The sequence below is a fragment of the Mytilus galloprovincialis genome, chromosome 9 (genome assembly GCF_965363235.1).
Source record: "Mytilus galloprovincialis chromosome 9, xbMytGall1.hap1.1, whole genome shotgun sequence".
In the NCBI taxonomy this organism is placed as follows: Eukaryota; Metazoa; Mollusca; class Bivalvia; order Mytilida; family Mytilidae; genus Mytilus; species Mytilus galloprovincialis.
The window spans coordinates 45,739,417-45,765,013 of NC_134846.1; the positions used below are offsets into that span (position 1 = coordinate 45,739,417).

Genomic DNA, 25,597 nt, shown 5'->3' on the forward strand with positions numbered 1-25,597 from the left:
AGGGATATATTTTAACAGACTGTCCGAGGCTTAAATTATTTAGTTATGTTTTGAGTCTGGCAGTAATTCGTATTTTAATCGACAGAGCATCATGGCGTGTAAACTTTTATTATGCTTGTTCTTATGTATTTCAATGATTACAATAATATTAGTTCATGTGCTTTGATCCGGCCACTGCACGCCGCTCGGATGTCATGATGTAAGGGAAGATGGTAGAGAGGTTCCGCACTATTACCAACTGTATACAAGTCGTGTGTACATTTTCATGTCGATATCAAACTAATTTTGTGCGCGATAGTCCGGAAAAGTTAATTTTACACCTCGAGGTAAAACAATCGTTAATCCAGGTAGAGATAAGTATTAAGGTTCAGTTGCTGCTCGGGACCTTTCGTCAAATATGCATGAAGTTAAAAGACCATGATGCATCAATCATCAATTTCACTAATATACATATAAAAGTACATAATGTTTATGCTCTTTAAACCTGTTACTTTCGTCAATATTTTTAACCAATAAATACCCCCATTTTTTCTTGATTATAATATTATTACAAGCCAAAGTTATTATTTCAATTTAAAAAAAATAAATATAATTGTTTATTTATCAATTTACAATTTTAAAATTTTTGATTCAGAATCAATGTTTATAAGAATCGCTATTTGTAAATATTAGGGTATTTTCTTGATGTTTAGGTATAATAAAGAATACATAAATTAAACAATTAACCCATTAAAGTGTAACTTCTAACTTACTCTTACAAGAATGATAAAAGTCCATCATATTTATATTTGGATTATGATATCGGTAAGCCGTGGATAAATCCATCATAATAATTAAAGAGTGGCACCTCGGGTCGGTGAACGTCACTGATCCGGATGGTCAGAAAACCGCACGAATTTCAACAGGTTAGTTAATATTGAGACTGTGGCTGTCAAGGGATGACTTGTTCCAACTCTGTCTCTTTTGTAAAAACGTTTCCTTTAATTTAAACAATTTATTGGAACTTTTTAAACTAAGTTTTTAACGAGTGTTATTTTATGACAAGAGTCATCGTCAAAAATAATGTATCATAAAATATCAAACTTCATTCGTAGTTTACAACATAATTCAAGCCTCATAAGCGATGTATCTAAAGATTCTATTTGACGCGGTTCATCGATCAAAGATTGTCCAGCCCTCTCAACCTTGGGACCAGCCCACCTGTAACATCGTAAGTCAACCGGAACACTCAGTCATTTGTCAGTTTTGTCATCTGTGTATTGAATCCTGACTGAAAAAATCAGGTGAGAGTCCCATAATGGAACAAAAGAACGGACAAAATAACCTCAAATTACCTTCTGAAATACAAACATTTTATTTATCTAAAGGTAAATGAAATGCGACATTAATTTTAGTACTAATCATTTATTGAAAAATAATGCTAATATTGACGAATGTAAAGTTGTGTTGCATCGAACAGGTGTATCTTCTAACAGATTCAGTTTAAGGGTTGTAACCACGAGACCTCCTATAAAACTTCCCAAACCAAACAGTAATTTCACACCTGAGCCAAAATATACCTCATATAACTCTTCGATGGATGACAAACTTTTCTTTTAATTATTATTTTTAAGTCATCCCGTAAAAATTATTTTTCAAAAAAAAAACAACCATTTTGCAATTACATGGGTGGAGGCGTTCAATAATTTGCAACAACTTGGTCATAGTTAGCATCAATTCTATATTTAATAAATACACGAATTTGGTGTTATTAGATGTATGTATGTCAGAGTTTATCATTTAAAATACAGCAAGTTCAGATCAAACAGATATTTTACTGCTTTGTTTGGCGAGCATAAATTACGAAGATACTGACACTGGAAATACCAGGTTTTTTTTGATAGAAAAAAATACACTCATCCCCTGAAAAATTGCAACCATTGGACGCCGCTCAGGCTCAATGTCAGGATATTAATTTCTTCGAGAAAAAAAACAAAGGGCGTACGAAAAAATATATAGTAATGCTTTTAACATTATATCTTAGAGGAAAGATAAATATAGCAACAGTTTCTATAACAAACAAAAAAAAACCGCATGGAATTTTGTGCGTCGAACGTGCAAAGTTTTTATTAAACTAAAAGTTTTAATGGAATTTAATCGTGCCACCTCCTTCTAGGTCACCCAGCCATCACCCCCAAAAAACTACATCATTTCTTATCTATATTGAAATTAGCATATGATAACCATAATAAAACTTACAAGATCTAATCATTCGAAATATTTGTTCTGAAGGAAGTAATCATGCAATAAGTGGATATTCCAAGAACCAAAGACCACAAGGCTTGCAAAAGAATAATTTCCTTAATACAAGTACTAAAGGAAGTAACACCAGAGAAGTATTTATTTTATTCATCTATCTACGGGAATTTACCTTGGTGTTAATACCATGCAAATGCCATATGCAGACTAGTCCAAGATATACGACTAAACTGAAATCGCGGGCACCTGTCTTGAAACATATTGAAGATTCTGCGCCCCCATACAAGATGTGATTTGGTCAGTGCTTATACACCCCAATAAAATTACAAAAACAAGCATCAAATTTGTGATTAGGTAAAAACAAAATATATCACTGTCTTGTGTAGTTTTAAAAATAAAAATATAGGTGAATACTTATGTTTTTGTATTGGATTAGATTAGAAAACAGCTAAAGTAAGTAAAAACAAAATCCACACAAAAAATGCAAAGAAGAATTTTGACAGCAAACAGAAAGGTTTAATATATAGAGAGCTATGCAAACTATATATGGTTTATTAGTACTTAGATCTTCATTGATTTTATATACAAAAGCTATGCTTTGAAAAATATTTCCCAAAGCAAACATAAAAAAGTATAATTGAGTTCAATAATACAGTGAACTTATTGACATTAAGGCTATAAAAAGACAATCATCATTCAGAAAATTTGAAAAAAAAGTCATAAAAACCATTAGTAATTCCATATATTTTGTTAATTCATAAATGATGCTATTTGAAAATGCCAACCTTATGAACATTACTTTTAATTCAAAAATAAAAAGTCTCGGAAATTTAGAGTTGGAACGCCTTTGATTTATGTTCTTTAATTGACAACAATTCTAAGGTCATAATTTCAATTTTCAAAGATATTCGGAAGCTGTATCAGGGATGCTTGCTTTTTTCCAAAGCAGAAACAATGCATAAATATTGTATTGGTACCGGAATGTATAATTAGTACATATTAAGGAAGACCATGACGTCTGAGGTCGTTTACCATGTTGATTTTTTTATGATATATCGATCTTATAACGATAAGTTGGAACTAAAGGAAAGCGTAACACATAGGTAATTTGTCGCCATTAATTTTTCAAACAATAAAATAAACCTGTACGACTTCCTAATCTAGTAATGAGTCTATTTCAAGTTTTCCTTTGATGATATGGTCGTTAATAGAAATTGTGAATAATTGAAGACACAATTTGTGTGCAAGTCACTGAGACAAATAGTTTTTCTTTTTAGAAAATTATTATTATTCCACTTAAAAGATGTAGTCCATAAGAAGGAATTAAACAAAAGTGTCTGTCCATCCGTGAGACAACCAATCAAATTCCATGCAAGAAATCCTGAATTTACCACCTGTGATAACATGGAAAACGAGGCTAAAAGTGAATTTCTTTGAACAAAAAATTGAGCGATAAATACAGATAATTAAACACAAAACACAATTTTAAAGCATACAACACCCTGGACAATCCATATCATATTAGGTTCTCGACATGTGGTTAACATGGACAAAAAGACATGTAACACGTGTTCTTCAAATCGATGGGAACAGATTATTAATCTACTTCAACTTTTATTTTACTATCAAAATTTCATTGAAATTAATCATAAATATTAAACACTATTTAACATATCAATCAGACAGACTAAGACTACGAATTCCAGAAAATCAAAATTAAAATTTGCATCGACCACATGTGTTACTCTCGCCATTTTTTTATCAGACTACTGGAATTTCGTCTGCTACAAGGCAGCAAAGTAATCACGAGAAAGTGCGGGTTTCTTAAAATAAAATACGAAGTTGGTACTCCATACAAGGCAATTATTTCTCACATTTTCTGTACACTCTTTCATTCTGATATATTTTAGCCTTAGTTATAAGATTTTGTCTTATCTGAGTGTTTGCCTAAAAATGTATAGTAATGCGATGAAAAGAAACATGTGGTTTTCCTCAATGACAGCAACTGAACGACAAAATCATTGAATCGACATCAACAATAAACATGTGTCTCTATATAACAGGGTAAGCTCTTTATGTTCCCAAGTCTAAAACAAAGATCTGGTATCTAGGTAAAATTCTCCATATACCAAAATCCTTACAGATATGACAAAATTCTTTATGATATCATGAGGTTTCATTTTACAGTATTTTTTAAAGGTTTCAAAGCTTCGATTATGTGCAGTTTTTTAATAACATATGAACTAGTTTATTTGTACTTAGTTAAGTTTATATGTTTATATTAACTTAGTTTATATATCCTTTTTTTTTCGTTTGCGTTTTTTTTTTTAAATTTAAACAAACATCAGGATGTTGGTTTTGTGTTTTGAATTGTTTCACATTTCGTCATGCTGGGGTCTTTTACAGTTTACTATATAGTAAGAGTATTGCTCCTTGTTGAATGTAAATACAGTGCCCTACCGTTGTACATATTCTCGTCCTTTGGTCTTTGATTGATAAAGTTGTTTCATTGACAATCTACTTCATCTTCATGTTTGACCTTATTTTTACAGTAACAACACAAGTTGTTTGGCAATTTAAGACATATTGCCTTGTTCAATCTTATTTAAAACAAAACGAAATGAAATGAATAAATGGAATTGACTACTGAGTCCCTTAATGCTTAGAAAGTGAGGTCACATTTCATTATTCAATTGATATAAAAAAAAATAAATGTTGTATGGTTGCCAATGTGACAAATCTCTACAAGAGACCAAAATGACACGGAAATTAACAACTCCAGGTCACCGTACGGCCTTCAACAATGAGCAAAACCTATACCACATACTCGGCTATAAAAGGCCCCGAAATGTCAATGTAAAACAATTCAAACGAGAGAAAAAAACAACGCCCTTATTTATGTTCAAAATATATAATAAACGTAAAACAAATACGCAGAACATAAAATAGCAACACACGACAGTTGTATATACAGTGTAACATAGCTAGCTAGTACAACACACGACAGTTGTATATACAGTGTAACATAGCTAGCTAATACAACACACGACAGTTGTATATACAGTGTAACATAGCTAGCTAGTACAACACACGACAGTTGTATATACAGTGTAACATAGCTAGCTAGTACAACAATTTTATGAAGCTAAAATATTCTTGACTGGTCGAGCTGTTCACCTCATATAATTAGTGCAGTTATTTATACCTATCAAGACCTGCTCAGCCATAGACTTAAAAAGAAAAGCCAATTTATTACATCTTTAATGCTATACATGTGATAGTCTAAACGGACCGTCCAAAAATCTTTTTAAGGTTGCCAGTATATGGCATATTATTCACGAATGTCAGTCCGTATATGGCGTACTAGTATACATAACCCCTTCGTTATATCATCATTTTAACAGCTAACTTTACCACTAAAAAATTCATCTTTTTAAGTTATTATAGCCATTATATCTCCTATGCCAATGTAATTAAAACTGTTGCAAGTTTGGAAATTGGATTCCCCATTTTCTTTAGTTATCCTTAACGAAACGGGAGTCATAAATCTAAAATCGTCTTAATCAAAAGGGAGCATGCATTCATAAAGCAAAACGCAATGTAAAAACTTAGAAAATTTCAAATATATTACAAATAACTTATCGCAAGACAGGGTCGGACGATGAAACAGGCGGGCAATGGCATACACGCTGTCAGTTCTCAGTTTGGATGAAATTATATTTTTTTTCGCCATTCCATCGGCAAACTTCGTCTTTTTGTAGTTCCATATTTTTACGGAATTAAAAAATACGCGGCATCTTAAGAGTAATATGTATCGAAGTGTATATGTTTTAATAATATCTGGTAAACATGTTCACTGATATCTAAAGAAGATAAATATATGCATTTTTTTTTTTATTCTATCTCGTCTATTTGTAAAATTTTGCACTTTAATCACTTAAATTTTTTATCTCTAGAAGTTCCATTAAAGTCTAATCATTTCGGGAGAGGGTCTTGTGCTTAGAAAATTAGTAAATTCAAAAGCAACGATTTTTTAAATGTGTTATTTCAAAAACTCTTTAGACGAAGGGTCAGTACTTTGTGAGCCAACCTGATATTTCGTCAAATGAATTAGTAGGCTGGAAGCAAAAGGTGTCACTGTGTACATCCAAAAGGTGTGACTGTCTGTTAGCTCAATAGTTCCATTGTCAGCTTGTTTTATGTTCATTAATCTCAGAGTTTAAAAGACCCAAATATTTGCAAATCAAAGAGGTCTAGTAGGTTTTTTTTATCAAGAGACTCATAGTCAGCAAGTCGGGACGTCCAAGGTGACAAATACGTGCATGGGCAAAGGAGAGTAGCAGTCAGTACACCCAAGTGTTCTATTAAGTCTGTGAGTCAAATTGGTCAAGTATTAGGCTGGAGGCCATCCAAAGTATTAGGCTGGAGGCCATCCAATGTCTTTATGGTTTTGTAGTCCATGAGATTTAGTAGTCTATAAATGCATGGGCTACAGTAGTCTGTAGGTCCAAGGGATCAAGCATGGAGTCATCACAATAATATTGTTGCACATCTATGTGTATCATTGATTTGCGTTTGTGTCTTATGTTATATTTGATTATTCCGTGGTTAAATGTTTGAACGCAACCTATTTCAAATTATGTTAATTCAATGGCTGTGTTACTTATGATGGGGTTCGCGTTTCTTAATCGCCAGTTATCTATGTTGGGGTTTGTATATGTACCGTTGGTTGTCTTTTCGTCCTTTTCGGTTATTTGTCATGGTGTTGTCATCTTGTTTACGAGATAACTTTGAATGTCACTTTGGTATCTGTCGCCTAACTTTTCTATCAGAATATTTGTTTATATGTATGTCCGGCACTTCGAAACAGACTTTATCTTTTATGATTCTTCGATTCCAATATGATTAGAAACAATGGATTTCCCTCTTCGCAAAAATAAGGAAACGTTGTTAAATGTTGCAGTTTTTTGTTTACCCTTAAATTTATCAAACATTGAATAAATATAGATTTAAAAAAGTAGTTAACTCCTTGTTGAATATTTACACGTTTTCTGCTATTTTTATGATTATTATAATATAATTATAATACCTAAGACTTATTATTATTGATGTTGTTTATGTTATTTTATATTGTTGTCGTTTTATGTTTTTTTTTTTTTCTTAATTCATGTTTCATTATCAGTTTAACTATTATAATTAAAAATTTATATTTTTATTTCATGTATTACTTTAGTTTATTTCACATTTCTCATTTGATGCAATGCTTATTCCTATTACATTCCCAACAAAAACACACACGTAATTGTAGAAATATAAAATTCAAAATTGTCTACATCAACATATTTCGCCTTCACCTGTTAGCCACTTTACCAAAGATCATTTCCCAAATTGTAACAGTAAAGATATATTCACCCCCCCCCCTCCCCCCTTCCACCTTATTTGTTTTGCCATTAATTTATTAATTCAAACTGGGGAATAATTAACACGTTAATTTGTTATTCCCAATGAAACAGATCATTTGCGCTAGTCTGTCATCTTCTTTCTTGAGGGAAAATATTACATGGAGATAAAAGTCTTCAGGTTACAAAAATGTCACGGCAAGTGATAATAGTAGCACAAAATTGGACGTGCACTTGTTCCTAATATCTTGTCCTATTAAACATCGTCACGCCAATTTTCACTCCTTCTTTTACTCATCCCTCAAAGACCTTAATTGACCCAGATCAGATAACTCTTATCATTTAATCTGCTTTTAAACTGTCGTTTTCCTTTTCACTACATCTCAAATTTGCATAAAGAGACGATAAAAACATAAGGGTGCAAAGAATTTTTATGTAAATATATGTTTTAATACCTACAAGTGTTAAACTGTTATTTGTTAAATGTTTGTGTCAATGGTACAAGTTGTCATATGTCAACTACTGACTCGGAAGCCATTTTTTTGTTTTTTAAACATTAAAAAATTAAATTAATTTATTCAAAAAACCTCCATAAGTTAATCAATTAATAAGTCTTATTGTGGTAAGTTGCTAGATATTTTGATGCTTGATAATATGAAAATATTCCGAAACGTCATTAAGCTATGTCTACTTTTGGGATGGACTTCCGAGATGGACATATCCGTCATTTATCAGTCTTTTATTCTTTTTGTGAAAATTTTGATGAATGAAGTAAAAACAGAGGTCAGACAATGAAAACATTTGTAAATGGTTTAACAACTTGTAAATCATTGTCGTTCGTTTTATTGTAACATTTATTAATATTATCATACTTATATATGGCAACATTTATTAATATTTCTGTCCCTTGTTTACTGAGTATCTAGAGATAAAAGACAATTGGAATTTATGATTTCTAGTGATAATTTTATGAACACGTAAACTTCCTATTAAAACAATTTTTTTCTGATTTCAATAACAGTAATCTGGAGTAATGAATTGTTATTTTATGTGGGATTATTAAAAAGTACTATCAAAATTTATATCGTTAGGGACACGAATTCGTCCCGTATTTAAATAATTAAATGTTTGTGTTAATGGTACAAATTTGTATTGCTAATAAAAGTGTTTCTGTGCCACGTACATTTATTTGTATTTTATATAAAAATATAAATTGTTTGATGTGGGGCAGATAACACTATACATTAAAACTTTTTGTCGGCTTTTTCAAAGTTCAAAGGAGAAAAAAAGTGATTTTACTTCTCAAGCCCTCTGGCGTTGATGATAATCAATGAACGATGAGCGAGATCTATCAAGAAAAAAACGTTTTCCTTTCCCTACAAAGAATTTTTCCATCATGTTAAAAAAAAATTGTAATAAATTTCAGGGCAATATATTTCGTATCGTAAATAACCGCCAGACACAAATGTTTCCTTTATTTCCTAGATTTCAAACCAAAATTAAGATGTATGACACATATTTGCAATGAAACATTGTTTTTATCAATCATCTCAAGAAATTTGTCACAGAAAAATCTTTTACTTGTCTTTTGATACGTAAGATATGTTTTTCTCATTGCACTGCAAAGTAGACATAAATTTATGGTAATTTCTACAATACACAGCAACATCCCTTGATCCAGCGGTTGATATTTCTGATATGATCTAAATGTATAATGCAGACTTGTTATTTCTTCCTGTTTAGATTGCAAACTACCACAGAGAAACAAAATAAATCTTCCAAGCAAAATTATCTTTATCGAAGGTGTTACAGAAAGTTTTAATATTATTATTTTTTTAAATTGCACTTTTCATTTTTCAAAAAAAAGAATGACAAAACTTAAATATTTTTTTCTCTCTGAGATTTTTTAAGTGTTTTATTTAATTTTTTACAATTATAAAAAAAAGTTAAATTCCTAGCTCAATTATGTAGGGAATTTCGTTAATTTACAGAATTTAAATTGTTGGTTTTTAAAAGGAATGATTTTTATCTTTTCCAGATGAAAATAGAACAGGAAATTTATTTTTTTTTAATAACACTACAGTAAATATTTAAATTACTACTAACAATAAAATTTACTGTTTAAAGACATAAATGTTACCTTTTATTCGAGTTGGTTTTCTGTTGAAAAATGCATTACATCCGCCGTGTTGAAAAGCGTAATGTCCATAATTTGGCGAAACGGAACTAAATCTGCAGGCCGAATTTGACACCACTGGGCCTACCCCTTGGTAAGAACAGGGGTTGCTGAAGTCACAATAAGGCCCTTGTTTATAAGTGGGCTGGTACGGGTACGGCATAGAATCACCTAAGTATATCATTTTCCGCTTTGTTCTTATTAACACAAATGAGTTCAAAACACTGTGAAGTATATTAATATCGCTAACCGATGTTAATTAGTTAAAAAGTAAAGGAATTTTCTTCCAGAAACGAAAGTTGTAAGAGCAGCAATGAAGTGAATAGAAATGTAACATCAATACATCCCGGTGTCAGATCGTTTAATAAATAAGTTCCATTCGCATCCTTTCGCCTAATCGGGCTCATTCATATTCAAAACGTTATCCGTAACGAATGCACAAGCTCTCCTCCTAAGAAGATTCCGTCCTCACACACAAAGATAAAGGGATCGCATGCAAATCGGCAAAATGACATTCACTATCTGTGATGCGTTCAAATAAACACGATTGTTAACAAAGTGGGCGAGAACAATTTTTACAAGACACTTGTTTTACTGCTAATAATTTTTTGTGATCTTGTCAAAAAATGGTCAGACACGCGCCTCATAGTAACCTTTTACCGTTAAACTGTTCACTCTGATGGTTACGGAGTAACGCCTGTGAATCGCATTAAAACTGATTTCATCAACAAAATCGTAATAGCATCACACACAAATAATTTTTTTTTCTAATCGGGTTTCTCTTCACTCGTTCCAGCATCCGATCCGTGTATTATAATAGACAATATTTTGAATTGCTCTTGCTATTAATATTATTGGGAGATGATATTGACTAATCCAGGAAAACACAAAGATGGAACCTCAATTTGTTTTTTAAGAAATATCTTAAATATATAGAAAAGGAATAATTTGGAAAAATGATTACTTTTCCTAATCTTGTCCAGATACCTGCGTGGGAAAGCGAATTGAATATCTAAATGTAAATTTATTCCTCAGCATGACTTTAGATCAGATGAAAGCATTTTTTACCTTACCCGTGGGTCTTTCTTCATAATCGTTATTCTCTTATTAATCTTAATGAGACAATCAAAGACCAATTGCTTGTCTTTATCTAGCGAAGATCCAGACGTAGTTTTCTTTAAGATGTATAACGTTAGAGATAAGATGAGTTTTAATTAATATAAACGTTTCATTATCTCTCTGTTAATTGCCAAGACTTCATTATCGTATAACCAATTTATGCAGGGATGGTGCATATTTTAATATTTTACACACAATGACATATAAACAAGTGTTAGAAAATTCCTCTACCAGAACGCAAAAAGTTAAATAAAAAATACCAGAAAGATAAAACTATTATTTTTCTGAATACATGCAAGTTAATGTAACAAATGTTTTGTAAAAAAATCACCCAATTCGTCATGCAAGGATTGCATAAAATCACCAAAGTTCAGTGCATAAATGGAGCCATTAAACACTTCAGTTGTTGGGTGGTGGGTACATACAATTCTATTTTTTTTTTTAAATTCTTTTTAAAAACATTTATGCATTATATAACGTCTTGTACTGAATCCCCTAAATTTAATGTTATTCGAACCTTAATTAAACTAGTTTCTTAGTTAAATGATTCAGTTTACCAGCAATTTGAAGAATGGTTAAATAAATAAAAGTAAAAGGAAGACTGATTAAATTTAAAGTCCAACAAGAATTCTGTTATTTTGCCATGTGTTAACAACAAATCTAAATATAGGGGCATGTTTTAATCAAAGTTTGGTTTTATTTCAAACCGTTACATTTGTAATGAGGTGTCCATTACAGATTATTAGGTTTGTTGTAAAATATCTGGGCATTAAGGCGAAAATTTTGCTTTTGCTCCCATTAAATTCTCACCTCGCGCGACAGATTTGATAAGTGCAACGAACCGCACCGCCGATTGCAGTAATTACATTATTTTCTGCTTTGCAAGTACTTGATTAATGTTTGAAAAATTATCTGAAAATTTTACTAATGTTGTGGACTTAACGATCTAATGCAGCAATTTGATTCTTTAAAATCTGCATAATATTTCTCATATTTTAATGTTTTTAACGAACTAACGTTTTAGTGACTTAATGATCTCAATGGTTTAAATTTCGAATATTTGATGTTTGTTTTTATTTCTAAATTCATAAAAGAACTACTTTTTCAATAAAATTGTTTTTCGGGTATGTATTTATTGAAGTCGTTTATCATCTGGTAGTATTTTAATTAAAACACATGTATTGATCTGAGGCAATTTGTAGTTAATGGCATACTTGATAATTTTAAGTATTTTAAAATGACTTTTAATATCAACATTTCTGCTTCACTAACTAGCATTGCAAGATGTTTTAAGAAACAGTTTTCAATTAAAAAACTCTTAAAAATGAAGCAATTTTAAATCTGAAGAACATTATTTGTAAATAAAGTTTGTAGCAAAGAAATGCATTATTTTTTTTTTTAGATAGGAATGGTGTGTTTCACATATGGCATGCACTGTACATGTATTGCTAGGTGTGTGCGTAAAGGAGGGGGTAAACAAATCGTTAAAGTATTAAATAATAATAAACAAATTTCACATACCAAAAACGCTATCTTCACCGAATTCTAAAATGAAAATTTTCAAATTAAAAATCATGCATCATTTAAATGATGAATATTAAATACACATAAAATTGTAACATAAATCTGTATGACAGGGAAAGTTGTTTCTTTTTACATGTTTAAATTTCACAATGGACAAATTTATTACATCAAATATATATTTTTTGCTGTTCTCGCATGAAATATTTGCAATAAAAGTGGGTTGCAACCTTTTAGACATGATTAACATAACATAAACACAAACAAATTGGTTATCAACTGACGGCTTAAAGACTCCGCCTCTGTATCCGCCCACATATGACAAAGGCGGAGTTAACTGTATATTGAGTATGAATACGATAATTGGTCGAAAACAAAGTCAAAGGTTTATATATCACATATTCATGACAGATTGTGGGCACTCAATAAAAATGAAACATCTCATTTGTGATATATAAAAAAATATCATACATTCATTATTTACTTGATAGTTTAAAAAATAAAGTAACAAAGATCGAGGCGGTAAAAATAAACAAAATAGAATATGAGAACCAAAAAACATAAGAAAATAATTAAATATTTGGAAATTAAAAATAAGCTACAACAAAACAACAAAATATGAAAACTCGTATTAAATTATTTTCATTGACTATTCTTTAACAAATCCGAAAATACGAAGTAATTGAGATTTGGAATCCGAAACCACAGGATAGGACACAGTCACGCGATATCGCAGTCATTTAGTGTATACCGGATCTAACCCTGGGTCAATTTTCTAGTGGTATGTCAATAAATGCAAAATGGTCATATTGTTTCATTCAAATAGTTTCAAATAATAAGATTTGATCAATAATGTTATTCTGAAATTAATAAATAATCTTTTTAAAAACAATATTAGTCATTGTGAAATAAGTCAAAATGTCTATTTATCTAAAATAAAATTTCAGTGCCACCCGCAATAGATCTTAATATTTTAAATGCGAAGATGTATTTGAAGCAACCACAAAAATTATCAGATTTAAAACTCGGAAAAATGGAATATAAGCTGCATCACCAACCTTTTTCTTTCGATAACACATGCCAATGATTTCAAAGTGAACAAATTTCCACCTGCCCTTCTTTTAATGAAAAACATTTGGGGTGGGGCACATACATTTCAAAAATATTCATAGTCCTATATGTAACAAAGAGAAATTTGCGAGCTTATAAATTTGACCTTTATTTTGTACGAAAAGGATTCACATTTACAATTGGAAAAAGAGAGAGAAAGGGGGGGGGGGTTTACACAAAAACTCGTACAAGCAGTATCATAATGCGAGGAAGAGATTTGACAAAGAGGGAATTTTATTGAATCTAGTACACCTTTAACAATTTGAAAATATACAAAATATATACCGTATGAAATATTTCTTGCACATGCTTAAAATTCAACTGACAGACACAATATATTTACACTGCGTTTTTCACAAGTTAAAATCATAAAAAAGAATGAGGTATAGCATGATATGTCACTTTTATCATAATCATGTACATTTCTTGTAAATAGAAAGATTAAAAAACAGATTTTCAAATAAATCTGCGTCTGCCTATTTAATTCATGAGAATTTGTATTTTTGAGTTCTTCTATCATTTTACTGCCCACCCATACACGTAGAGGTTTATCGGAGGTTTATATTTCTTCAACTTCACTCTATGTGGTCAAAATTAAAGTCATGATGTATCGTTTTTCAGAAGATTTTTATGTTTATATTTTGGATACATAAAAGCTCGAGGCGACACATTAGAATCTGATGAAAATATCTGTAACAAAGACAGTCGTATTCCATTAAAATTTGACAGGATCATGCTGTGTATGTTTCTGCCAAAAGAAAATCTCGCTTTATGATATAAATATGGTCTTTATCGAAATATAAAATCTTTTTTAATGCAGTCAAAATTGATAATCAGAGTTGATTAAAATGCTGTTAACGCCTTTTGTGGTGGGATTTTACATTTTATAGCACTTTACAAAATTTACAAAAACCCGCATGTGAAAGATTTTATTTTCAATGATATAATTAAATATTCATAACATGTTCTCACATAATTTAACAGCTAAACAACTGCTCAGGGAGTTGTCCTTCTTTGGACGGTTTAATACACCCAGAAAAAAAGACTAGAAAGACCAAATAACTATCACAATGATTCAAAATCATTACACATTTGCCATAGATTGAAAATGTATTTCTTTTCTCTGGTAAAACTAAGGATATAAGACTGCGCGACAAAAGAATGCACGTACTAAGATCTTTTCCCCTGTAAAATACAAGTTAACAGAGAAAATTGATATACGAGATGTGTATCAAGAGCCATGTGCAAATAATATTTCAATTGAATAAACAAAGAGAAAGACAAACAACTTCATACACAACATGTAAGTATAATGCAAGGTGAATAATTTTGGAGCCGATTACCTTGTACAAAGGTTTAAGAACTTAATTATTCATCAAAATGAGTGACGAAGTGATAGATGTACAGGACATCTGACAGACCCCCCGGGCAACAATATAACCTCAATCCATATACTTATATTTATCATTACATGTTATTTATAGTTGTGTATTACATTCATTAAAAACTGCCATAATAATCTTTAATATTAGTTACTGATATAATATAACACGTATAGAAAATGTTCACTTTTAAAACAAAACTCAAAATTTCAAAGTTTTCACATTTGAGCCCATCTTATACCACTTCCTGTTTCTTTAAACTGATCCCTTGTATGGCTAACTACGACCCTTTCATGAGAGAGCTGGGGCAGGTTTAAGTACATGTGTACACGTTGTCTTCTAACGGGGAATCAGCTTGTCATACAAGGACAAGATAATAAGCTTTTGAATCTCCGTATAGAAATGCTCCAAGGTGTTCTGAAAACTAGTTCAAAGCAGAAATATTTGATTGAAACTATAAAATATAAGTAAATCATCCGACAGAATTGGATTCCGCCCAAAGATCTATACAATAAAAGTGTGTACCGCCACAACTGAATAGTAGAGAACAAACAAAGGATGCACTGGCGTAGCTATTGATATAAGAAAACTAGTAATATACAGCAGAAAAAGGACAAACGTAATCATTTTAGATCTTTTAAAGATGAAGACAAAAATATACCCAGATTATTGGTTATGTCACATGGACGTCAAATCGGCACGTAACTGACCGGTACTTTGCCAATGATAGAAAGACATGCAAGTTCTAGTCGTGCAAAGTCAGTTACAATGTAAAACATGTTGAATGGTAAGGCATACATTATTGTTGTTGGGCAACTTTTTTAGAAGATACAATTGACCTATCAAGTGTTTTACAAATTCAATTATCAAACGTCTAGTTGTAAGAAAATGTGTTCTATTAGACGAAGAATCGGGTATACAAATACAGGACGTTGGCCTTCTTCAAATAAAAATAAGAGGATGTGGTATGATTACCAGTGAGACAACTCGCCACCAGAGACCAAAATGACGTAGAAGTTCAAACAGCTATAGGTCACCCTATGGCCTTCAAGAATGAGCAAAATCCATATAATTCAAGTTTAGACACCAATCATCGTTCAATTATGTAACATGGGTAGGAGATCTTTATTATCCATGTATATATTATAATGCACCAAAACACCACCCTTCACATAAAACGGAATTATATAGTGTCTAATCCGCTTACGTTTTAACACCTAGTGATACCTTAATTAAAACTACTGGGGTACTATTGATAACTCATATCGATCCATTTTCTAAAGTATAATACAGTTTTAGTTTTGTCAAGCAGTATTTAATAATTTACTAAGTAGATTTCTAACTTTTCGATTATTTCATACACAAAGTTTCAAATCCGGTGCTGTTTTTCTGAAAAACAACATCTCTCTCAAACAGATTTGATTGTTGAAAGATATCATACAATCTAACGTGTTGATTAATTTTCTTCTCTTTGTCATTTTCTCACGATTCCCTCTGACAGAGGCTTTGTTTTTTAATACTCTTTTCAAAAAAAATATCCGGTAAAGAGAATTGAACGTCAAATACGTCATCGCGTTTACTTCTACTTCAATGAAACACACCATATGGTAACAGAAATATACCAAATGTATGTTAAAGTGCATGCTTAACAATACCAGGACTGGAGAACCAATTGTAATGGCTGATATCTTCTTATTTGAACTCTTGTGGTAAGTCGTCTCATTGGAAATCGTACCACATCTCCTTACTAGTATTTCTTTATGGAGAATCAAATTATAATGACATTTTAAAGTACAATATCTTAGAAAGCTTTTCAATGAATTCAAAAGGTATGTCAGCTTATAACATTTTCTTTAGATATTGAGCTATTGGGACTCTCTGAATATTTTAGACAAAGCATGTATAAGATATTAAACGAGAAATACTTCTGCTTATCTCCATTCTTTTTCACAAGTTTTTCTCAGTCGTATAAACTTGACCATTATCGGAATATTTGATTATGTCCACTTGTCAGAGACACAGCCAAAAAAATTTTTGGAACTGTTTCTTTTTTCGTTAACTTTGTGACTATGTTATTGTCAATTTTACGATATATGGCTTTTGCTTGTATATCCTTCCTCTTTTCGTATCGAAAGAGTTATTGAAAAGGCTATATAACATAAAAATAAGATGTGCATGGTATGATTGTCACAAACACTATTTCTTCAATATTTGATAGCAACTATGGATAAGCATTATCTTTCAAGTCAATATCTTTCAAGTCAATAGAAGTATAAAACCATTGATTTTTTATTTCAATTTCAGGAGACCATTAAAATCATCTTATTTTAACTATACACAAATAGCAAGTACGATATACTAAAAAAATCAAAATGATCTCAGCTACTACTAGTCAAAGGGCATTAACTCTTGAAAACCAATATACAGATTTAACTATTGGAAATACAAGCTATTTAAATCAATTGTGCAACGAGTACCAATATTTGTTTACAATAGGATTGTGGTGGAGTGTGAAATGTCTGTATAATCCGCGAATCATTTGTAAATAACCACCGACTACTCATGCAACAAGTTAACATGGCCTTGAGTAACCTGTCGAACAAGCGAAGCAATGAGTGAACATGGCCTTCAACATACAGTTATTTGTATAATATCTAGACCTTTTACGCTTAGCAGTGCGCAAACCATAACAAACTCTGCGTTTCCTTGTACCGCTGGCTGACTCAGATTCTTTGACGAAGAGTTCAATAACTTGAACAATGTAAACATATATATTGTACAAATATATGTTCTTCTACAGGTGGTTTTAACAAGTAGGACATGCATATGTGTATATAAGTTCAGATGTTTGTAAAATCGAATGTTGTTTGAAATTATGTTAATGAACACGTCATTGTAATGTAAAATATAATTTGATTTACATTTTCATTCAGTAAAGAACCATATCACCATTTCAAGTATTCCAAAATCCAAAATTCCCAAAGGTATGGAAGTAAGATACAAAATACATAATTTATTAAAAAAGAGTTCGTATACATAATCTTTAATTTCTTAAAGATAGGCAAAAGATACCAAAGGGACATTCAAACTGAGTCGAATACAAACTAACAACGCCTTGGCAAAAGAAGGGAAAATACCAAAAGACAAACAACACCACAAATCCACAACATAGAAAACAAAATACTGAGCAACATGAACCCAACCAAAACCGGGAGAAAAAAGTATACAATCTAAAAAATATCCAAGAAACTGCTAAAACCCACGTGTCATAGACCAACTGTGAGCAAAAACTGTACTTTTATATTTGAAGTTTAAGTCAATACAGAGGTACATAAGGGGTATAAAATTCCAAAGACCTAAACATTATTTACTGATCCCATTCTTTTCTTGAAACGACAGAGTTTTGTTATAAAAAAAAACACACACACACACACACACACACACACACACACACACACACACACACACACACAGAAAAACCCCTTGCCACCAAATACTACCCCTGAACTGTATACACTTTATATTGTTTACTGAAAATACAGATCACATTACGATAGATTTTTACCTGTTAGTTATAAAAACATATTTAAAAATATTCGTGACTTTATTGTTCAGTTAAAACATGGTATCAAATATCGGTTTTAAATTCAGAAATATAATAATGGAACTGTTTGTTCAAACTCTCAAGGACGAATGACAGGTATTAAAACTTTATAAAATAAACAGGGGTATATAATAATGGGTAATTGGCACAAATCCTCTACTTAGTAGGAACATTGTTAAAATTTAAATATAATTCCTCATCAGAAAGGTTACACCATGAAATGCATAACAATTCATACATATTTTGACCAACTTGTATTTTTGGGTAGCTACTTTACATTGACCTTTTACATTGACCTTTTTCCCACAACCCCTGTAATCCTCGTAGGTATATTTTCCCCCAATTTTGGGATGTGATGAAAGCTTTTTGTACAATTTATCCAAATAGTTTTCTTTGTATAGAAAAAAAATTCACGGTGAAGCATATCTTGATATTTAAAACACTTTCTAATTCTCTTGAATAAACATCTCCCTTTTAATTCATAGTATCTATACTTCAGTCACATATTTAATCAACATTCAAACCTCTGCGCTATTCTTAGATGGGATCATAGAGATAAATGTGGAAAGAAATATGAATTAAAAAAAATCTTACCTAAGGAACAAATCATTGCAATTTTCTCCGTGTTAATTTTAGTAATTCATTGTTTTATCTACATTTTTTTCCCCTAACATATATTATATAGATACAAAAAAGTGACCCGTCAGTATCAATCACACTTGCCAAGATAATAGCGATCCATCTAAAAATAAGAACAATAACTAGACAGAACTGAGCTTGAAAACTAAGGTGTGTTTCGATACATCACGAATTCACCTATTTACTTATAATAGCTGAAAGTTAAACGATGAACTACGTCAGACAACAAAGACAAATTAAAAGAAACTTAATCAAAAGTGCGTGCTATATTCAATAAAAATAATTAAGCTACTCAGTTGTTAAAATATCACAACAAAATTTGCAGTTTTCTATACAAAAATATCGGCGGAGTTTTTAAATAGCTATCCTGTTCACTTTTACGTTTTGAAGGCATGCACTAAATGAAACTGATCTATACCAAAAGAAAAATTGACAGTGTCACCTCAGGTGGTAAAAAGGCTAATACCTGTTGCCATGGCAACATGGCAGGTAAATTCGTTGTGAAACAAACTAATGAATACAAACAGTTTGAAAGTGATTTTCGCACACATACATTTATTCTTGTCAGCTTGGATGAATAAGACCACGTCGAGTTATCGACTTTGCTTTTCTGCTCCAGTAATTAAAATTTGTAATTTCAATCTAGAAGCGTAATGGTGGGTTAGTCAATTTTATAGGAAAAATACTTCCTTTTCAGTCAGTTGAAAGAGTTTTAAAGGTGGATTTTCTTTTTGAAAGCAGGGTAGAAAATCTGCTTATCACAGCGATAGAAAACGAACAGGATTATCCTGACGGGAAAGGTGAAACGCAACTAAAAATGGATTCCGATTTGGTTCCATTTTGTTTCTGTAAAGAAACTGAAATACTCGTATCAAACCTTAAATGGAAAAAATTAATCAAACTGTAATCCCTGTTATATTTCAAATGAAATTCGAAAGAAAGAAAGCCAAAAAAGAATTTTGAAAAAAAATGTGAACGAACGAAAAACAATCAAAGTTAACCACGGTCCAAATAAATTCCGGAGTTTAAGCTGCACTGTGGTTTTAAATAAGTACATATCTAATCCGCTACAGACCTTGTCCTATGTCAAGGTTAATATACCAATCACAATGATCAATGTATAAATATTTTCATTCAAGAAAATTGCCGTTTGTCGGTCTGCTAGTCATGAGCGTCTGTAGCCATGAGTTGAGATATGCAAAAATAGCACATGTTATACCTGAACGCCTCGAAATACTACAAAACTACTCTAATGGAAAAGAGACAAGTCACTCACTGTTTAAACTTAGAATTTGCTTTGTTGACTGAAAGTATTCAACAATATATAAAAGAGAAAAATATAGAGACCAGCACTTGTAGGATTTTAATATCAAATCGATCGTTTGAAAGAGAGGAGAAAAACCAACAACACAAACACTATACAAATAGAACAACAAGACGTTGTATAACTTCGTTATTGAAAAATAAAAAGGTATAAAAGTACAGGTCAACATGTTCCCTTGCACAAAAACAGAAGACAAGAGTGAGGAAAACAAACAATGAGTAACAAAATGGAAGCCAGTTAAATGTAAATAATTCAGTAAATAATGTGGGTCATAGGAAGTATCGACTTTGAAAAAAAAATCAAATTATCGACCAAAGCGCTATCGAATCTGAGATCTTTTGTGCTGTATGTGTGATATTCTTTATTCAAGTTTTAGGCTTAAGAAGGTTATGAAAGAACACCGAAAGGTATACAAATGTTCAATTACGACAACAGTACCTGCACTGAGTTTGTTAGTTCTTCGTATTTAATATTTGAAAAGTTGTATTCAATATTTTTGATGTATTTGAATTTAACTGATGTAAGATCGATATAGAGGACATTAATATGTATGGTACAGAATATGAACATTAAAACATTCAAAACAGGTAAATTGATACACGAAATACGGTTCAATGTAACATTATGCCTCTGTAAAAATTACAAATAAAACTAAATCAATGATAATAATTTGAATAAAATATTGATGTCAATATTTCCGCCATTGTCTACCTTTAAAATTGAAATTCAAAAACATAACAAAAACTAAAACATAAACAAAACAAAAATAATCAAAATGAATAATAAGATCTTTAGTTCATATTTCATTTTGATCAGGAATAGTAGTATGTTTTTGTATTTAATAATCTCAGCATGACTGTAGAAGCTTGAAGACCTTTGAATAAGCTAAAATGCAAGATGTTTTATATTGAGGGGATTGCTTTGCCGAAACAATGAATACGAACAAAAAAGAATAACATGCACGAAAAAATTGGTGAATATGGCAGCTATAATTTCCAACGAAGTGTAAAAAGAAACATGTAGAGCTATGGTATAAAAATCGATGCAAGCGAAAACAAAACGAGACTCTTCAACATTTAAATCGAGAGGAGACATTCGTTTTTTATTTTTTTTTTGTCTCCGTTGAAAACTCCTTCATGAATGCCTCTCTTATCAGATTGTTTATTTTAATTTTGATCTTATCATTTCTAATGCTACACCTTGTACATTACTAAAACCCTACAAGAAATCTGAAAGGCAAAGAGAAGGTAAATTTGAGAAACTTTATGACTTTCATATATTTAAAGGAAACCTGTATTAAACATATATAATATTGCAGAGACACGAATAAGTTTTCATAAAATATGATGAAATTGATCAACTATGATGACTATGGTGTATGTAAAGTTTAATGCTCGCAAGTTATATACAGGTTACTAAAGTTCAAGCACCAAAAGCCGGTAAATTCAACGTGTTGGCGGTGATACCCCATTCTAAAACAACAACAGCAATAGTTTCTTTGCTTTTTGGCCATGTTGGTTAAAACAGATTGTGACCGAATGTATTCGTTGAAGATCATTCAAGATATTCGTATTTTTTAGTAATGTTCCATACATATATTATAAAAATAACAAAGCGTTCAATTAATTTGAAAGATAAGATAGTTTGCTTTTTTTTTATCTTCAAAGTGACCATCAAACGTACTGAGACATCTATCGATCTAAAAATAAATACATCTAGTTATTGTCAATGGAAAAGTGTTTTAACGTTTTATTTTATATCAGATATGTATAATTTAGACAAAGGCTCGAAACACTTTTCACAATCGCCACAATCGCACATGGAACAGGTATTCTTTGAACGAGAAAACAAATTAAAAACATAACTAATATTTTAAAAGGAGAAAAATCGAATTTCGTCCATTAAACCTAGTATGACACATCTTCAATTGAAAGGTATAAAACTTGGATTCCCTAATGGTCTGGACTTTGAAGATATGTATCTATATTTGCGAAGGTATGTGTGCGTCACGCTCTTGATCAAAGTTTGCGATACCTACGTTTTTACCTTAATGGTTATTTTAAATTCTTTATAAAGTATATCGTAAAATATATATTTCTAAATAAATAACTACTAATAAACGTTAAAACTTTGATGAAAAAAGTTTAACACATTAATATTTAGTAGCTATTTCGGGATGAAAGCCCCATGAGATAAAATTCTCGTAACAAGTCATGCATTTTAATCATAAACATCCCACATAATCAATAACACGTTTTTTTAAGATTTACCAGGACATAAGATGTTAAATTGTCGACAAATTGCAATTATCCTTTTCAACTAAATAAAGCAGAATCGGGACGCTAACTGTCACACCAAACCTGGAATTCTTAAAAACTTACAGCATTTTTTTTCAAATTACTATTGCTGTCTTTTTTCTGTTGTACAAATAATCTCAAAGCAAAACAAAATCAAACATATCCACTTCACTTAAAAACAATTATGCAAATTCCATTAGGTGGTATGGTTCTATAATTTGTTGGATTTTCTTGATTGCTTCGTTTTTTTAATACTTTTACCAGTCCTAAGTCCACGTGTACTAAACATGCTAACCAGACTTTTCTAAATTTGTCGATGTAGAGGTCCGAAAAATGATTGAATGATAGGTGTTTAACGCTAATTCCAGCGTGGCCATTTTTTTTATTGACAGGAGAAGGCAGAGTACAAGAAGAGAACAACAGACCGTCGAAAGGATATATGCAATCATAGTCAAAGGCACCTGCCATGAACAGGGTTCGAACTTGCAACCTCAGTGTTGACATGCTAATGATAACTGTAAAACAACTTCTAGGTTTTAAGTATAATTATTCAACGAATATTCAATATAACATAAATATAAACCTATTAATAAACATACACTGTTGACACAGAGAAACATGTATGTCTCGCCTGTATAAAATTCCAATAGTGTAAACCAAATATTGAAATTAAAATCGACAACTGCATACCAAATAGTCTTGACTTATGATGAGTGGTTCCCCTTAAACTGACATAATCTAAAACTATACAAAGGTATCAAAGGCCATAGAACATAAATGAAGGCGCAGGACCAAATAATTTTCTTGTGCCATGGCTAATACAATTGCATGCAAACCAAACGTCATTTGTGGTTTCACTGACATTAACCTAACAAAGGAAAAAAAATGTTGACCTCACAACTACCACTACCATAGCACCGATTTGGATCGGCTATGCAATTTAGTCGAGGAAAAACAAGGATGTCAAGAACTATTTCTTAAATAGTACAAAAAGTTTGCAAATTATGGAAACAAACATTGGTTTTCCCCTGGTACGCCCCTCTTTGCAAAATGGTCAACTTCCTTTCAGGGCAATTAATTCTACTTCTAAACATTGACTATTTAAGGAATGCTCCATTGTGTCATTTAGAGCTTTCTTTATCATTTTATAGTAAATATCTTGATAATATCTGTAACCTGAAACTCTTTCCATTCTTCATCCTCACATTGAAAGCTTTATGAAATCCCTACAACTCAGTAAATATACCAACTAAAACCTAGTAATTGTATACTTTGACAAGGTGTTGTAAAGACTGAAAAACCCAACATAAATGAATAACTAGGGCATAAATAAAATATATTTCGTTTTTATGTGTTCTATATACGCTTGTGAAAATCGTTAAATTAATGAAATCCGAACCTTTTGAATAATTTTAAAATTAAGGAGTCTGTTTAACAAACAAACCAAAAAATCATCAAAAATGCATACCATTTGAGCTAAAATCTAAATAATAAAAGTTTTGCGAGGAAAAATGTCCAACAACAGGACATTTTTAAGTATCTCATTACAAGAATTCAAAAACCTAATTTACAGTTTACCATCCTGTTGAAACGAGACCAAATCATAGGCAAAGTTATCAATCAAGCTTCATAAAACTGAATTTTGAATATTATATTAAAAAACACGATTCTATCATCTCTAACCCAGATATAGCCTACATAATAACGTATATATCACTGGCAAAGTGTTACAAAAGTAATAAAATACAAATGCTCAATAAAAACCTAAAATATGGCAAATGGGTTGTATAATTTACAGTTAATATTAAAAGCATCAACATGTACCAAAATTGTCCACAAAAGAAAATTCGTGTTATAATTTCGATTTCTTTAATTCACATATGCCATTAGATTTAAATGTGTTCTCTCGATTTAAAACATCATATTCATAAAATAAAATTAAAAGTCTACCAGTTTCTAAAGGTCTATTTGGAGTAAAGGTGTGTTATTTTTGAATTATGTAAATAAGTCTTTTTATTGCCCTCCGTGTGGTGTATGGGGATAATTAGTTGCAAGTAAAATTTGTAAAGACCTTTGCCAATAAAAATATCTCCAATGACTAAGCAGGATCAAATTAAATTGCCATCTCTCTCTATGTAAGCCTTATTACCAATCATACATTTTTAATTGTATCATATATATGTGTATACATACATACACCTATTCGGATTGAATCATATACATGCATTTGATTTGATACTGTTTTATTTCCTGAACGCTAGGGAAACAGTCTCAAAATGGCAGGCGTTATGCATGTCACTGAACTGTTATGATGTTAAATATAAACTGATTATATAGATACCAGATTTTTCAAACCGTGAACGCCAGTCGCGCATTTGTTTTCAAAAGACTTACCAGTGACTCTCGAATCAAAGCAGTTTAAAAGAACAAAACAAAAAAGGTTGTTTATTAATGACCATAGAATCCGAAAGGTTTTGCCAATTACAGCTAAAATAATACATGTAATATAACTTTTAAGTTTAACAGTTCAAAGGATTTCTTTTAATCTGGAGATTCCACTAGACTGGCCCTGTTTCAATACAAGTGTATAATATAAGTTTCGACCTAAAACTTTTCATATCCCCAACGATTTTTTTCTTTTGCATTATTTTCATATTTTTGGGCTAATGTTGCTTATGATTTTTTTTTAAACAAAACTCTTTATCCCATCAGAGGTCCGTGATTATACAGACATAGCCCTTCTGAAAATAAGCCAAAAAAAGACTAACATTACCATTAATTACTCATA

At 31.1% G+C, this 25,597-nt stretch overlaps 1 protein-coding gene across 14 annotated transcripts in view; it reads right to left on the reverse strand.

Moving 5' to 3' along the window:
* LOC143045101 (paired box protein Pax-5-like) overlaps positions 1 to 25,597 on the reverse strand; it is a 77,344-nt gene that overhangs the window by 24,803 nt on the left and 26,944 nt on the right. For 10 of the 14 annotated variants that reach the window (XM_076217401.1, XM_076217409.1, XM_076217415.1 and 7 more), the window contains exon 3: positions 12,454 to 12,477. The exons of 1 other annotated variant lie outside the window; for it this stretch is intronic. In XM_076217401.1, coding sequence (XP_076073516.1) covers positions 12,454 to 12,477 — 24 coding nt within the window. Of the gene's footprint in view, positions 1 to 752; positions 893 to 9,777; positions 10,013 to 12,453; positions 12,478 to 25,597 lie in introns of those variants that run through there. 3 more of the 14 variants (XM_076217406.1, XM_076217411.1, XM_076217412.1) reach the window with 3 other exon arrangements.